The sequence below is a fragment of the Eschrichtius robustus genome, chromosome 2 (genome assembly GCF_028021215.1).
Source record: "Eschrichtius robustus isolate mEscRob2 chromosome 2, mEscRob2.pri, whole genome shotgun sequence".
Taxonomy (NCBI): domain Eukaryota; kingdom Metazoa; phylum Chordata; class Mammalia; order Artiodactyla; family Eschrichtiidae; genus Eschrichtius; species Eschrichtius robustus.
Window position 1 is genome coordinate 52,240,707 of NC_090825.1, and position 17,489 is coordinate 52,258,195.

The 17,489-nt window shown below is 33.5% G+C and overlaps 1 protein-coding gene across 8 annotated transcripts in view; it reads left to right on the forward strand.

The window, feature by feature from the left end:
• ERBIN (erbb2 interacting protein) overlaps positions 1 to 16,412 on the forward strand; it is a 112,051-nt gene extending 95,639 nt beyond the window's left edge. For 3 of the 8 annotated variants that reach the window (XM_068535425.1, XM_068535429.1, XM_068535426.1), the window contains exons 21-26: positions 882 to 2,430; positions 9,162 to 9,281; positions 11,640 to 11,849; positions 12,949 to 13,041; positions 13,593 to 13,667; positions 14,471 to 16,412. In XM_068535425.1, coding sequence (XP_068391526.1) covers positions 882 to 2,430; positions 9,162 to 9,281; positions 11,640 to 11,849; positions 12,949 to 13,041; positions 13,593 to 13,667; positions 14,471 to 14,578 — 2,155 coding nt within the window. In that variant the 3' untranslated portion in view covers positions 14,579 to 16,412. The remainder of the gene's footprint in view (positions 1 to 881; positions 2,431 to 9,161; positions 9,282 to 11,639; positions 11,850 to 12,948; positions 13,042 to 13,592; positions 13,668 to 14,470) is intronic. The other 5 variants (XM_068535430.1, XM_068535431.1, XM_068535427.1 and 2 more) reach the window with 4 other exon arrangements.
• Positions 16,413 to 17,489: the final 1,077 nt, after the last annotated feature.

Consider the following 17,489-nt stretch of genomic DNA (forward strand, 5'->3'; position numbering starts at 1 on the left):
GTTTAGTCTAAGTCATGTTTTTTGTAATGAAATAAAGGCTAAGAAAGGGATATAGCCACACCTTTTTTGTTGTATTTCTAGTAATACTTTCTGTTACCTAATGGGAAGATCAGTATTAAAGAATTTGTTGAAACGTAACTTGAATATTTACAAAGAGGACACAAATATGTTTTCATATCACCAAATAGAAATAAAATATCTTCTATAATTTTGGAATGGTACATTTTATAAATATTTGCCAAATACAGTGTAGACACAGAAAAATGATTAGATTTAGTTTCTTTTTTGATCTTTCTTCATATTTTGTAGATCTTTGAGTGATTGTTTAGTTCTTTGTATAATTTCCTTATATATATTTGAATCTAATAATACCTACTTAGTTAATATGATTAACTGATCAATAATGTGAGGTTTCAGAATTATTTGTAAAAATATTCTGTGCTTTTTACTTAACTATTCAACTCACTGGCCTTTTCTCCATGTATGTGCCCATCTTTCAAGCATTTCATGTTTTAACACAGTCATGAAAAAATGTAGCAGTAGAAGAGAATTATTTCATTACATAATAAGCACATTTTTCTTCATTGTTTAGCTCTATTAAAGTATTGTGATAGATTGATGATATTGATGAAAATTAATCTTATCTGTGAATTTTAATTAGTATGCTTTACCTTGTCTCCATTTAATATAAATCTATATTATTTGACTGTTACAATAATATTTTTAAATTACATGCTTGATAATAAATGCCTTTTATCTGTAACTCCCATCAATGCTCTTATCTTTATGTACCTACACATTAATTAATTAGTTGTTAATGTTCCCCATTACTAAGAAAACTGGGCTTTATGATGTTTGTGATAAAATTTTCTTTGTTTTAGGCAAGAAGATGAAAATTTTAACAGCCTTTTACAAAATGGAGATATTTTAAATCATTCAACAGAGGAAAAAACCGAGGTTCCTGATAAAAAAGATTTTAACTTACCTGAATATGATTTGAATATTGAAGAGCGATTAGTTCTTATTGAAACAGGTGTTGACTCAACAACCACATCTGATGAATCTCACAAATTAGACCATATCAATATGAATCTTAATAAACTTGTAACTAATGATACATTTCAACCAGAGATAGTGGAAAGATCAAAGACAGAGGATACAGTGCTTGAAACAGGCTTTTTCAGCAATAATGCTAAAGGAGAGGCTGAGCACTTGGATAATGGAAACAAGTATCCTACTCTTGAATGCATAAATAAGGTAAATGGACGTTCTGAGGAAACTCCACAGTCTCCTAGGAGGACTGAACCACATGACACCAGTTCTTCTGTTGATGCGGGTCTTTCCAAAAGCACTGAAGATCTCTCCCCTCAGAGAAGTGGGCCAATTGGATCTGTTGTGAAATCTCATAGCATAACTAATATGGAGACTGGCAGGCTAAAAATCTATGACATTCTTAGTGATAATGGACCTCAGCAGCCAAGTGCAACAGTTAAAGTAACATCTACTATTGATGGAAAAAATATAGTCAGGAGCAAGTCAGCTACGCTTTTGTATGATCAACCATTGCAAGTATTTACTGGTTCTTCTTCATCTTCTGATTTAATAGCAGGTACAAAGGCAATTTTCAAGTTTGATTCAAATCATAATCCTGAAGAACCAAATATAATAAGAGGCCCCACAACAAGTGGCCCACAGTCCACGCCTCAAATATATGGTCCTCCACAGTATAATATCCAGTATAGTAGCAGTGCTACAGTCAAGGACACTTTGTGGCACTCCAAACAAAATCCCCAAGTAGACCATGTCAATTTTCCTCTGCAGCGCTTTCCTAGGTCAGAGAGTACAGAAAATCACAGTTATGCTAAACATTCTGCCAATATGAATTTCTCTAATCATAACAACGTTCGAGCTAATACTGGATACCATTTACATCAGAGACTTGGTCCAGGAAGACATGGGGAAATGTGGGCCATCTCACCAAATGACCGACTCATTCCTGGATCATCACGAACTACAATTCAGCGACAGAGTAGTGTGTCCTCTACAGCCTCTGTAAATCTTGGTGAGCCAGGTCCCACAAGGCGGGCCCAAGTTCCTGAAGGAGATTATTTATCATACAGAGAGTTACATTCAGTGGGAAGAACTCCTCCAATAATGTCAGGATCACAGAGACCTCTTTCTGCACGAACATACAGCATTGATGGTCCAAATGCATCAAGGCCTCAGAGTGCTCGACCCTCTGTTAGTGAAATACCAGAGAGAACTATGTCAGTTAGTGATTTCAATTATTCACGGACTAGTCCTTCAAAAAGAACAAATGCAAGGGTTGGTTCTGAACATTCATTATTAGATCCTCCAGGAAAAAGTAAAGTTCCTCACGATTGGCGAGAACAAGTACTACGACACATTGAGGCCAAAAAGTTAGAAAAGGTAATTAAACATGAATTTTTCATTCTCCTATTTATGAATTTACTAATTTTCCTTTAAAATATTTGGCAGTCTTTGTTTTTGAAACTAGATGAAACAAGATACTCTGAATTATTGAATATATACCTATATTCTAGGAGTTTTTCCTTGGTAGTGAGATTAGAGGTCCAAGTTTAGAATTACCCAGTCTCAAAACAGTTGAGATGTTAATATAAACTTCTTTCCCTTCTCTTACTCCTTAGTGTTTTCTAATGGGCTTACCTTCATTTTATATATTTAGGAGTGTATCTCGTTTAGATTGTGCCATACTACAAATAATACACATATATACATGTTTACCTCTGTTATTGTCTGGCTTCCTGCTCTCGTCTATTAATAATTAATTATATAAATATGTTTACAGAAATAGCAATTTACCATATAGTTAACAGAATAACAAGAAATGTATTGTAAATGTATATCTTTCACCTAAGATTTTTTTCCCCAGTTCATGTTGTATGACTAACACTGTCACTGACTCAGATGGCTTCTGGCATGGCATTTACTCTTGACTTTCCTGAATTGCATTTCTGACCTATTTGAACTCAGGTGTCTGTGGCTCTAGTGTAGTGTAGTTTGGAAATGAGCTCATGTTCAGTTTATAACCTTATGTATAGATATTCCTTTTTTGAAAGGAGATAAAATGTTTTTTAAAATTATGCTTAAAACTGATACTTTGGGGCAGTTCTATGGCCCAAGTATATAAGGCATATTCATTCTTCAAGATTTAGCTTCATATCTCTCAGTGGATTTTACCCAAGGATTATTTTAACTTTGTTTATTGATATAAGATATTTTTAAAAACAGCTGAATGTATACAACCTCAATTAATCGTTACTTTTTAAAATTCTTTAAGTTTTTAAGAAATCAGTGTCTAAAATGTGATTAATACCTTATGTCAATTCACATTGAACCTCTGTCTGTAATTGTTAGCTCTTTTTAATTCTGTTCTTAGCTTTAAGTAGCTGAGCATCTATAGCATTAGGCGACTTCGTCGTCAGCTCTCCATTTTGTTTCGGCTGTAATTCTCTACATACTGTTGAGGCTCTTTAAATTTGTGTGCCTTATCTATGGAATTTGGAAAATTCTTAAGCAAAGGAGTAACATAACTGTTTTATAAATAAACTTCTGGTGATGGTGTGGAACTGGATTTGAGGAGGAAGAGGCTATAGTCAAGTTGATTGAGTTATGAGGCTGTCTAATGGTCTAGAAAATAAATGGAATGAAAAATATATCAGTGGAATTGAGGCAAAGGAACAAATTCAAGAGGCAGTTCTGAAATAGATTATAAGAGTTTACTTCTGATGGGAATATTCCTGTAATCATTCATTGAGGAAAAGGGATTAAGCTTGAGATTGGTACCTTGAATAACTGTTTTTGGGGACTGCTGTTAACTGGATATTGAAGAGGAATAGCAGGTTTGGAGGAAGAGATAAGTTTGGTTATCATTATATTTTTAGTTGACATCTCAGATGGCTCTTCTCCACTACTTTCCTGTCTGACACAGACACGCCTGGACTTCAGTAAATAGGAAGCAGTAGCAGCCATCTCATTGTTCACTGTATCTCTCTAAATTCTAAACCTCGTGTTTAGAATTCACCGTATGATTGCTTAGAGAGTGCATGACAGTAGTTTCCCTGTTGTGCTCACTGGTAATTTATAGGTGAGAATCAATTCAGTGAAATTAGGAAAAGCCTTTTGAGGACACAGGGCAACAAGATTTAGACTGTGATGGAAGATCTCTATTTGTTCCTCTGCATCTCCTCCTCTCTCCCTTAAACATAATTCTAATGGCGTGGTAGACATTTGAAAATTTTCCTCAGGGGATTTCACAATGCCTGCCCTACCTCTAGAGGAAAAGTTGCTACTTTGCCCAGCTGAGGAGTTTAGTAGTAACACAGAAAGAGATAAGTTATTGACGCTTACTTGGTTTTTTTTAACCTTGTAGTAGTAACCCCTCCTTTCCAGCCACTGCAGCAAACTGTACCTGGAACACAAATGTATAAAATAAATCCCACCTCAGAAGTCTCGAGACTTATTTAATTAAACTAATCAACAGAGATTGAAAAAGAATAAAAATTTATTTCAAAATTAAAATTATTTCTAATATCAGCATTTGCCAATATTCCTTATTATATTAAAAACTGATAAGAAGCACTCAACCAGAATATGATTAACAAAACATGATGATTTCCATGTTCACTTGCTATTATACAGCTATTAGCATGTAGTGAAAAACAGTGCCCAGGACATTTACCCAGCACTTAATTGAGCTTTGCACAATGTGTTGATGTTGTGACAGAGTGCAGTTTTATGTGGCTGTCTCTGTACAAGCCTGAATTCAAAGTCAGACCTATTCCAAACTTTAGCCTTCTTACTCAGTGAAATATTTACAAAAACCTCATGTATGTTCAAAGGTGACAGCAAAGGCTTTGTTCCAAGATCAACATATTATTAAAAAGGGTCAATCAGACCACTCAAGTTGACACGTTAAAACTGTGTGTAACACGTGAGGGTGTGTTGTTGAAATGTTTCTCTGTGTGTGTGGTTATGTGTATAATTTATTTTTACATTCTAATCAGGTGTTTGGGGAACCTCTGAACTGCCTCTGCCAAATCCTTATTCTTTGTGAGATGGGTTGGGAAAGTACAGGCCTGGCCTGTTAAATTCAACTTTTTTCTTTAGTCTTTACTTCAGAATCCACAAAATAACTAAACGTGTACATTGTAATTTTACAGATTCTTTTCATTCTGGAATGTCACGTTAATGTTTCTTGGTATTAGAGATCAACTTCATAATCTGGAGAAAATCTGTATTTCCTAAGAGTAATACAGAAATGCTTATTATATATGTCATAACATATATATAAATGCTTGTTGTAAATGTCATAACAAGTATTTGTGGATTTGTGGATTTCTTACTAATAAGTCATGCCCAAAATATGGCTTCTCTCGGTTTGACCATCAGACCCTTAAAGTTTAGGGACGTGACTAAAAGCATCCACATGTGAAAGAACAGTAGTTAACTCTGGGAATAAACAAGCAGGAACAATGAGAATCAGGCAGTGCTTTTATTGAAGTACATTTCTCAGGCAGCCCTGGGATTGGCAATTAGGCATTTATAGTAAACTCAGTCGTGGAAGGATTCCATCAGTGAAACTTGAAGCGTTCTTCAAGTTTAAGCAGCAAAGCCACTACTAACTACTAAAATATAATAATCTTTAATATCTACCTATTTGAATGGGAAAAAAAGTTTTACATGTGCATTTTCTAGATTTATTGAAATTTTTTTCCTGGTAATTGTAAAGCAGTAGGAGCCTTTTTTAAATGTTATATCCTAAAACTCTCTGTGTATGTTAAACTTTTCTCTGATGTTAAGACATTTTCCTAAATGTGGAAGATAATTTTTATTAGAAATTGCAGTAGCCAAGAGCCAGGTATTTTTTTTTGCAAATATATTTTGTGCTGTATTATGTATGTCTAAACTCTCCATTTACTTAATAAGACAGAATTAATTTCTATAAAATGAAGCAGACTCTCTAGAAACCCATTTTGACTTAGAAATAACTGAATGTTGGTGAAGTTTGTCTTCATAAAGAAATTAGTTTGTGTTCTGTGTGTAACTATATACGTACAGATATATCTGGGTATAACATCAATTCCTATCTTCCGACAACCTTCTAATAAGGTATGTTAGGAGTAAAAGAAATAACAGCATTATAAAGGCAGCTGTATGTTTGCACTTTCTTTTTTGGTGTTTAAACATGTGACTGGTTGGGTTTACATATAATTTATGTGTGTACATGTATGTTTTCATGTAAATATATGGTAAATAGTGCCAATTTCTTTCAATGGCACTGAAAATTCAGTGTTGCCTGATACTTCTGCGTGGTATCGGGGTTACTTGTATATATGTCTATGTACATAACATGTCTTGTGAATTTTGCATGCTACACTAATCTCTGTTAAATCTATCCCCTCTTTATTCAGAGCATGCTGTCAAGGTCCTTTAATTCCAATTTTACTGCCGTAAGCCACTTTCACTATGGCAGCTCTAGGGATCTGCATGGCAGCCAAGGCAGTCTTGCCTTGAGTATTGCAAACGGAAGAGGTTCTGGTGGGCACATTTTTCGAGTGAGTACCTGTAGTAGATCAGTACCTTTAGTACATAGAAGAGGAAGAAAACCCACATTTTAATGTTTTAACAATTCTAGAAAATAAATTTGTGCTGTGGGTTAAATACCTTGTTTACCTCCCAGTTCTTCCATGGCTTAGTTCTAAAACTCCGCAAAGCTGATTTAGTTTTTACCTCTTAAGTTTCTGTGGTCATAACTAAGGATGTAGTCAGCTCTTATATAAAAAGAGGTGAGCGATAGGAATCTAAGAGGTTTTTTGAAAAATTCTTTTTCTTCGCAGTGCTTTCTCTTAAAATTAGCTTCCTCTCCCTAACTCAAGGTTTTAAGGCTATGGCATGTGTAATACACAGAGGGCTTGTGGGAAAGAATAATTCTCACTTTAGTGATTGAGGGTTGGCAAATAAATACTTGTAACTAAGTTTAATCATAATTTGCAGAATATGATTAAATGTGAGCCTGGAGAAATTGCATTAAGTACCAGTGAAAAGGCAAAACCCAAATCCTTTATTACCCACATAATCATTAGTGGGGAAGAAGAAAGGTTTATTCTTTTAATGAAAGTTAAGGGTAGGGGATAAGAATGACAGAAAAGGAGAAAGAACAGAACAACTCTGCGTGGCTGTTTTAAGATTTTTCTTTCCGTGACAACTTGAGGTGGTAGCATGGCCTCTAAGTGGATATTTCCTCTGCCCCTCTTCCTCCACCCTGAAAAGACCTTTCTCCCTTTGTAAAGCCGTATTCTCTCCCCCGTAGTTTTATTTCCATAGTGACCCTGCTTCTGGATCCTTTGCTTTTTCCTGAGTGTCTCCTTCCCCACCACCCCCAATCTCCTACTACTTTTTAATATACTCCTGGCTTAACTCTGTTGTATTCTAGGATAGGAGCAGTATCCGCCATTCACTTTGTTCTGGCTGGGCCTCACCCATCTTGCTCTGCCTTCTGTCACCTGCCACCACCTGGTTTCTGTGTTACATAATAGTGGCAACAATCGTTTTGTAACTTAGCAGTTTGAAACAGAGAGGAGATGATGGCAAGTAAGCCCTGCATTTCTGGCACTCGTTCCAGCTGAAGCCATGGTGTAAAGACCGGGGGCTTTTATTAACTCAGGGATAATCTTTATAGTCATGTGGAACAATTGTTCTTCACAAATTCTTGAACAGTAATATCTTTTGCTTGTTTTTATTCAAGTCAGAGTCTTTGAGTCTGTTGCGTTTAACTGTTTCATCCATAATGCACTTGTTCATTTAAAGACGTAGTCGTACATTCACGCTTGAGTTTAAACTTCAAGCTGTGAGCTGAGTTGATTATTATGCATTCTGAAAGCACATCTCAGAAACGGAAAAGGAAAATAAAGTATTCATTGTATAAATAAACAAAATTAGATCAAACTACATCTAAAAATGCTAAGCCATGGTTTGAACTAGCAACAAACTGCACATGATAGCTTTGTTGCAGATATGGTTCCTAAAACTAAATTATAAACCCTTAGATTTACATGTACATGTATCCTGTGGCATATCAGAATGAACTGGATTTCAGATTATTTTTTTTCGACATGATGATGTAGTTTGCATATATGTGTTGCCAGCCATACACTGTTTTGAAGGTAACAATACTGCTATTTATCACAATCTCTGTAGTTTTCTAAAATATAGCTAGGTGTGTTTAGAACTAAATTAAGATGAAAAATAAGCATCTTGCTTCCTAGCATATTTATAAGAAACACTCAGAGATAATGAGATATTGAGTCTGTTTTTTCTCTAAAGGTATCAGTGAGATAAACTGTAATGTTAGGATGTTATTTGATGTATAAAAATATGAACTCTAATTAATAAAATTTAAAAGCATTTCATCAGAGCAGTGCTTTTGAAAATACTGAGCTGATATTAGTATGATAGAATTAGGCTAAAGCAAGTTTTACAAGACTGTGTGTTTATTGATATTGCTCATCATTAATAAGGAAATCCTGGGTGACACTATGCTGTTAAAAAAAACAGCAGTTAATTTTTTTACCAAAAAACTTTTTGCTGTGCTCAACAGGAGTGCATATATTTTAGTTGCTCTTAAAATTTGGGACTCTTAACTTGGATTAATAACTAAATTTATTGCTTGAAGTGTTAAAAGCTAGGTATTACTGTAAATAAAACTAAAAGTATTATAAAGGAATATCTTAACAGTATATATTCATATGTACTTTTCACACATTATACGAACAAACATTTTGCCATGTAACTTTGAAAGACTGTTAAAGGTACTAATATTTTTTCCAGTTTTATTGCGATATAACTGACATATAACATTATATTAGTTCAAGGTATACATAATGATGGTTTGATATATGTATGTATTACAAAGTGATTACCACAATGATAAATAAATAAATCTAGTTAACACCCATTATAAAGGTGCTAATATCGATGGTAGTTATGATGGTAATGTTTGATTTGGTTCTTCATCTTTCCATTGTCTAGCAGTATCTCCTCTCAAGTGTCGTCATCATTTTGGTTTCACATCTTAAAGATCATTATTTGTTTATTTTTTATTTCCCCCTCATTTGAAGCATCCCCAGACATCCTGTGCAGGAGATCCTTGTCAAGATGATATATTCATTTCAGGACAGCAGAACTACCCGTCAGCTACACTTAGTCACAAAGATGTTCTACCAGACAGCTTGATGAAAGTAGGTGCTCAGGGAATGAAGTAGTATCTGTGAGCTTACTGTGTTTTACAGCTTTTGAACTAGAAATATCATATATGCTGTAACGCTGAAAATGCTTTTTTGAGGACCTTTACCTCTTGATTAGTAAGGTTTTTTTTTTTAATAATTGAGAAATACGAAATAAAATTTCACTCTGCTGTTTCTTAGTTTATTCCATGATTTCTTCCACACTGAAGAATCATTTTGTTATCTTTGGATTTCTGTAGTATCTCCTACTTTTTGGCATTCCTGATAGTAAAACTCTCTGGAGAGTTAAATATGAACCTGTCTTAAATTCTTCATTGGAGGAGGAAGGCATTTTAACATACTTTAAATGTAATTAGAAATCACCTTGAAAGACTTTTGTATATGGTAGAATAGATGATGGTTGTATTCTTACTACTTTTATAACTAAAGCATCACTCATTTAGTTTACTTTTTTGTCACCAATGCTGGATAGATAATTTTAGTATTTTCCTCAGCTGTTCTTCATCTTAACTAAGCCCATATCCCTAGTATAACCAGTTATAATTGTGAAGCATAGTTATGTATTGTATAAGCTTTTACATTGTTCTTGAGAGTAGGAATCCAGCCATATAAGTTTGTACGTATTTATTTATTTTACCCTTTTTTTGTTGTTTTTCTTTTAATTGCTGTCGAGTTTCTTTTTCTGCTATCCAGTTTCTTTTTTCTTTTTAATATCCATTTTATGGTTTGGGTTACTGAGTTTGTTTTATGTTTTTTATTCTCCTGAGTTATCTGCTAATCATAGCTTAGTATATTCCATGGCTATGTTTAACACTGATGTAGAATGTGTTCTACACATTCAGGTATGTCCAAGTTCTAGGTGTAAGGGAGTCTTAAGAATGGGTCAGAAGTAGTTATTGTCTGGAGTATTCTCCCCAGGAGAAAGGTATTAAATCTGCATGTAGGAATAAAGGTGTTAAATCTGCATGTCTACAGAGTTGTGCAAAAGTAATAAAATAACTGCACAACTATTTAAGTACTCCTAGGTGGATTAACTGCTTCAAATCTACAGTGATCAAGTGGGAAACAACCACCGTTTTTTTAAAAAAGAGATAATATAGCACCTCTTCTCTCCAACCAACATAAAATTTGTGAGAGAATAATATCTTTGTGCCCTGTCATGAAACACCCATGTATGTTCCCAGGCTTCAGAATTAACTAAATTCTCAAGTATAATACAGTGAAAAAGAGAACTTTTTTTTTCAGTAATAATATTACTCACCAAAGCCAAACTTTGTATTCCTCAGCAAGATGAACATAAGAAGATACATAGTTCTGAAACTATTGCCATAGTGTTTTCCCAAACTTTTCTACTTTGGATAATTTTAGGGAAATGGGACTCAAATCATCACAGTTTTTCTGTAATTTCCGTGTGGGTTAATAGTTAACAATGAAGTTTTAAATGACTGAATCGCTTAAATGTACTTATTTCCTCTTCTAGACAAAAATTTCTTTATATGCAAATATTGTAATGTAAATATAACCTCTTATTTTTCAGATAGATTCCTCACACTAACAGAGTAAGCTATTATCACATTTCCATAAAGGTTATTTTTAAGTCTAAAAAACAAGAGACTTTAAGACAAAGATATTTCTTTAACAGCAACAGAATAATCTGGAGTTTTTTGTTTAGCTTGTGAAAAGCAAAATAAAATATCAAGTTTTAATTTTTGTGATTAACAGTCTATGGAATTAATACTTAGAGAGTTTAAAAATTCCTAACTTGATACACACACACACACACACACACACACACACACACACGAGGAATAAATCAGTTTTCTACTGCATAGATAGATTGGCTTTTTAATTCTGGAGAGGAAGGAATAGAGGTGGAAGAATATACTCAGATTATGAAAAACTTCTACCACAAAACTACTTATACTTTCATTCTGAAGAAAAGCATCAGCAAATGCATCTTTTGAGTATATGTGAGAGATTATAGTATGGGAAGAGATGCCCTTTTAATGGGCTTACTTAAATTTTAAAATTTGACATACTGTTTACCATTTTAACATTGGGTTAAGCTTACAGAAAAGCAAATAATTTTAAATGTAGATATGATGTACTTTAATTAGAAACTTTTAAAGAGTGAATCTATTAGTGAGCACTTAGGCAAGCTTAGAATTAAGACATTAACAGGTTTTTTTCTTTTAAAAGTGTAAAATTAGAAAAAATGGCACACATGGCATGATACTGTGTGATTTAGAATGTTAAACTCTAGTGCTTTTGTATTGCTCCAAGAAGAAAATCCAAATATTTGTAACAAGGCATTACTATTGGTCATTTTAAGAGACTTCATGTTTTTCTTAGATGCCTTTGAGTAATGGACAGATGGGCCAGCCTCTCAGGCCTCAGGCAAATTATAGTCAAATACATCACCCCCTTCCTCAGGCATCTGTGGCAAGGCATCCCTCTAGAGAACAACTAATTGATTACTTGATGCTGAAAGTGGCCCACCAGCCTCCATACACACAGCCCCATTGTTCTCCTAGACAAGGCCATGAACTGGCAAGGCAAGAGGTAAGAATGATCAAGAATATTTGGAATATGAGACTAAGCTTTTGATGTATTTTATAGGTTATTTAATTATAACAATAAATCCATACAGGATTTTAACATAGTTTTTACTGTTTTGTTTAATGGCTTGGTTTCATGTTAAGTTTATAAGGTATTAAACTTTGTGGTTTAACTTGACTGTATGATCCCCCCTGTTCTGATGAATTGACATAGGATAGTATTGAGGGCATGATTTTTTTTTTCCTAAGGTGGTGGTTTTTCCAACACTGGTTGATGATGATACTCCAGTAATCAGACCTTCTTCAGGAATAAAAATAGTAGACCATTAAACTTGAATGGCGTATTATAGTTTGCTAATTGTTATTTGATAGTTAGCTTTTGAAACTGGACTATAGTCTCCAAACTACTTTGCGAATTAAATCTTACAAAGTACATAAAATGTCGACAGTCATATATTCATGTATTTTGATAGTTTATTAATAAAATAATATTATTAGAAACTTAGAGAACAAATGCTTCCTTCATTTTGTTTTGGTCTCTGGGGAAAGGGAGTGTTTTATAACAAAAGTTTAGTTCTTGCATCTTTTTCTATAGCTTGGTTGTAAAAAATAGTATTGATTGATCATCAATCCCAACTCCTTTGAAGCATATAAACAGATTTAGGAAATGAGTTAATATCCAACAACCACCCAGGGATCTTTTAGATGTCTTATGAAACGTCCAGTAGTCAGAAATACTATGTAATTTAGATGTTCTACAAATGGAAACTGATAATAAAATACATGTTTTGTATGTATGCTCTATGTCATTAAAGTCCGTGCTGTCCAAAATATATAAAGTCAACATTAATTGGTTGCATATCCTCATAAGATAGCAATAGATTAATTTAGGAGCTATGCTTTATAATCCCAGCTGTGCCTTTAACTCACTAACTCATTAACATAATATTTCACGTTGTAGTTTCATTTCATCTGCCCAAATACTTATTTTAGGTGAATTCTTACATATTTATGTTTTCTTGAACTTAATTTACCAGTGTGGTTATTATTGTATTGTAGCTTTTTCTGTTATTAGTAATAAGTTTATTTTCATATTAACTCAGATTCGAGTGAGAGTTGACAAGGATCCAGAACTTGGATTTAGCATATCAGGAGGGGTTGGGGGAAGAGGAAACCCATTCAGACCTGATGATGATGTGAGTTTTGTTTATATATCCTTGAAATGCCCATTAATTTTTATTCACAAAATGAGTACCTTTTATGCATAAGTAAAAAATCTAACAGATATTTATATAGATCTAGACAGACATCACTTGTGATTTCCCTCTGTATTGTTCAGTTTTTTGTTTTGAAATGTGATCAGCTCAAATTAATTGAGGACTACAAATTTAACCAAAAATTTTTAATGTTCATTATATTGTGAAGTGATTTTTTTTTTTTTTTTTAATCATTGAGGAGAAAGAATTCTCCTGAATGTGTTTTTTGTTTTTTTTTTTTTAATACTTTTCTTCACATCTGTAGAAGTAACTTTTTTTTTAATCACTTTAATAAAAATCACTAAAGTACGAATTACCAGAAGCACAAATAACATAGCGTGGTCACAATATTATTCAGAGGAGATAGGGAGAAAACTTGCACCACAGTTCAAATATTTGCATACTATTTAAAAAAAGATTGCTCCTTGGTACTCTTTTATTTATGCATACTGCTTTCCATCAAATAATTATCTTTTTTGTTGTTATTAAAGGGTATATTTGTAACAAGGGTACAGCCTGAAGGACCAGCATCAAAATTATTGCAACCAGGTGATAAAATTATTCAGGTAACTAAGATACATTTTTTTATTACTTTTTGTTATAACATCTGCCCTCCTCATCAAGGGATTATAAATGCCAGATTTGAAAGTAAGCATTTTATGAAGTTATCTTTAAATACTTGTGGATGAAAACAGTGGCATTTCTTATAGGCTGCTCTCTAGTGCTTTCATAGCTTAAAATATTTCCACCTTGTACCTTGGAAGATCATACTGATATTTTTAAATAAACCTTAGCATTTTTTGAATATATACTTAGCCTTTTGTTTAAGTTTACGAATGTTAACTTCTTCTAAAATAAGATGATGAAAGAATCTCCTCTGTGTGTTACGAGAATTAAAGGATTTAATTCACAAGAAGCACTTAGAACTGTGTGTCTGATGTATAGTAAAACATCATTAAATGTTTAGCCTAAATTATAAGAAGTGTAGTGTCCTTGATCTGGTGACTCCTAGGCAATGGGAAGACTAGGCCTTGACCTCTACTACCCTAGCAGCTTGGTGACCTCAGTTGCACCTTAGCATATACACACAACACCATGTCTGACACTGTCTTAGACAAGTGCTTCCTAATGTCGGGTTGCTACGTAAGAATCATCTGAAAATGTGGGCAAGATACAGGTTCCTGGGTCCCACCTTCAGAGATTTTATTTCCATAGAGATGGGGTAGGGCCCAGGAGTCTAGATGTTGTTTTAAATTGCCAAAGTGATTCTTATTTTCTGCCAGGTTTGTGACCTGGCAGAAATTTAAATGCACAAATGCAAATAAATGACTATGAAATTTTTTTTAAGCTTTTTTCTTCTTTCTTCTAGGCTAATGGCTACAGTTTTATCAATATTGAACATGGACAAGCAGTGTCCTTGCTAAAAACTTTCCAGAACACAGTAGAACTCATCATTGTACGAGAGGTTTCCTCATAAGAGCTGTGGACTAAAAAATGGAGAGACAGCAAGATTTATTGGAAGATACTTGCAGGGGAAATTAATATTTTGACTATTTTTATATATAAAGAACTCAAATATGTTCAAATTTGTACATTAATGAGATAATGGAATTTGTGGTTAGAGGGAAAGAACCACTGTACAGTATATAGGGGAGACTGTTGAATTCATACCATATAAAACTTTAGGTTTTTAAACATAGCAGTCAAGGCTACAAAAACAAATGTATGTTGTTTTTGTATAGAGTGTAGGTTTATTTTTGGATTTCATACACACGATTGAACTCTGTGCAAGGCTCTAGTTAGCCTTGATTGTAGCCCAGAGACAGATGGCAGAGCTATCTATCTCATAGCTTTTATGCCCTTATTTTTATTCAACTGGTATTAATGTTTTTCTGCTGAAACTTTTTTTTATGTGGGCAAGAGATTTGAAGTGTTGGCTTTCGCTATGTGCATATTGAATTGAAGAGTGAGTAGGTGAAGGTGGTGCTGGTGGGTTCACTTTCCAAGGCCAGATTAAAACAGTTATTTCCTATAAAAATCTGGAAGCAAAGAATGAAAAAAACAGCTGTTAATGTGTTTTTATTAATAGAATAATGCAATAAAAAATGTGATGTCTTTTTAAAGAAATAAAAAAGACAATAATTGCATTTTATGAGCTCTTCAGGATCTGTTCTTGTCATAGCCATTACTCTACATTTGCTACTAGTGAATCAAGTTTCAATTTTTTAGTCACAGGAAATTTTTAACTCTTCTGTAGATGCATGTCCATGCATTTTCTTTCCTTCTTTTTGTTTTTTTCTTTTTGGTCCATGCATTTTCTGTGATGCAGAAATTCCTTGATTTTTTGCAAATGGTGGTACTTGCAATCTGTTTTATAATTAGTACTCCATTTTAATCTTAATTTATAATTTTTATTTTAAGCAACAAATGAAACTGAAATGGCCAGTTTTAAGATTGTGTTGCTGTAACACAAAATGTAAGAAGATTTAGGAAAGCCTCTTGATTTTGTTTGGCCTCAACATTGCCTTGGTAAAGTAAAAGGAAACAGTACGCATGGAGCTAGGAAACCAAAGCAAGTTTGTGAAACTGGCACAGTGATAGAGAATTGCTGTGGAGAGTTGTAGAGCAAAAGGATGGGTCCTTGAGGCCTACCAGTGTGTAATGGTGTTCAGATAAAGGGCTGTTCCTACAGGTAACATTAAATGTGAACTCGACACTTCAGAGTCTTTAAAGGGTTTCTAAGTGTATCAGTGTAATAGTGTTTTACCACCAACTGCCTTTGTTCCTCGTTAGTGTAACAATTATTTGATAGAGGTTTATTAATTTTGTTCAGACCATTAATTTTGTTTTTGTTCTATCTATGTAATCAAATAAAATTTGAGTGACATGCAATGGTAAGAATTAATGCATGGTTATTTGGACCAGAAAAAAGTGCCATAGAAGACCAATAACTGTTTTTAGTCGAGGCTAGTCCGAGCGTTTCATTAGAGCAATATTCAGTTATTGCAATTCATTTTTAATTACTAAGAAGTATAATTTTGGAATTTTGAATCTGTTATGCTTTGTTCTTCAACCTTGTTTTAAGGTTAAGTCTTCTATAAGACTAGCGAAAACAGCAATCTACATTATTTTTGCAAAAGTGAGTTGGACTCGTTTGTTTCTTGCTAGTCAGAGTAAATAGGCAGTACTTTTAAAAAGATGTGAACTCCAATACTGCACTTCTTTCAAGATGTTATCAATTGGTTATTGTACTGTATAGTTTTAATAATATTGATTGAAGCCCTTTAACAGCTCTTTGTAAATTTTAACTCATTTTAGTTGATTTTCAGTACTATTTACATAGTAATTGATTTTTATGGATATAGTAGAAAAAATGTGCTGTATTTTGATAAAATTCATTTATTGTATGTGTGTTGTAATCTCTTTAAAAAATGACAAACAGCTTCTTTAAGACAAGCCTTGGTGTTCCCTTTATTCATAGTTTATTTTAAAATATTAATTTTGGCATTCTAAAATTACTCCAATCATTTTTTATTGGTTTCAATCAACTTTTCACAGTCACATTCTGCTTTTAATAAGGAATACAAAAAATAGGTATAATTCTGACATTTTCAACTTCTTTACCTTGAATCAGATACACAGACTGTGATTTTGGAAAAGGAAATAAGCCACAAAGAACAATTGATTCATCAATGATCTAACCTTAAATTAGTTGTTTGCACATTATATTGAAATATTACAAGTGCAACAAATGTTATATGCACTAGTATTTTATTCTAGTTAATTTAAAAAACTTTTAATGTTCTCGTAACACAAAGTCAAGAAAGTTTGTTACAAGATGAGTAACATGACACATAACTTAAAAAACTAATAGCAAAATAGTTTTGCACTTAAATTAATAGCCAAAGTTTTCTTCTAAAATACTGGAAAATTAAAATTAAATAACAAGAATTCTTCATTAGAATTTTTGTTTTGGTAATGATAAAATTTCAAAATTTGAATAAAAGAGTAATAATTTAAATCTTTTGAGGAAATAGAAAAGCCATTTTTAGTTTATATATTATTGAGTAATCTGTAGTTAAGGCCCATGCCCATAATTGACATACTTATTTTTATTTATTTTTTTAATATTTTATTTTATTTTATTTTATTTATTATCTTTGGCTGCATTGGGTTCTCGCTGCTGTGTGCGGGCCTTCTCTAGTTGCGGCAAGCGGGGGCCACTCTTCGTTGTAGTGCGCGGGCTTCTCACTGCAGTGGCTTCTCTTGTTGCGGAGCACGGGCTCTAGGCAAGTGGGCTTAAGTAGTTGTGGCTCGCAGGCTCTAAAGCGCAGGCTTAGTAGTTGTGGCGCATGGGCTAAGTTGCTCCGCGGCATGTGGGATCTTCC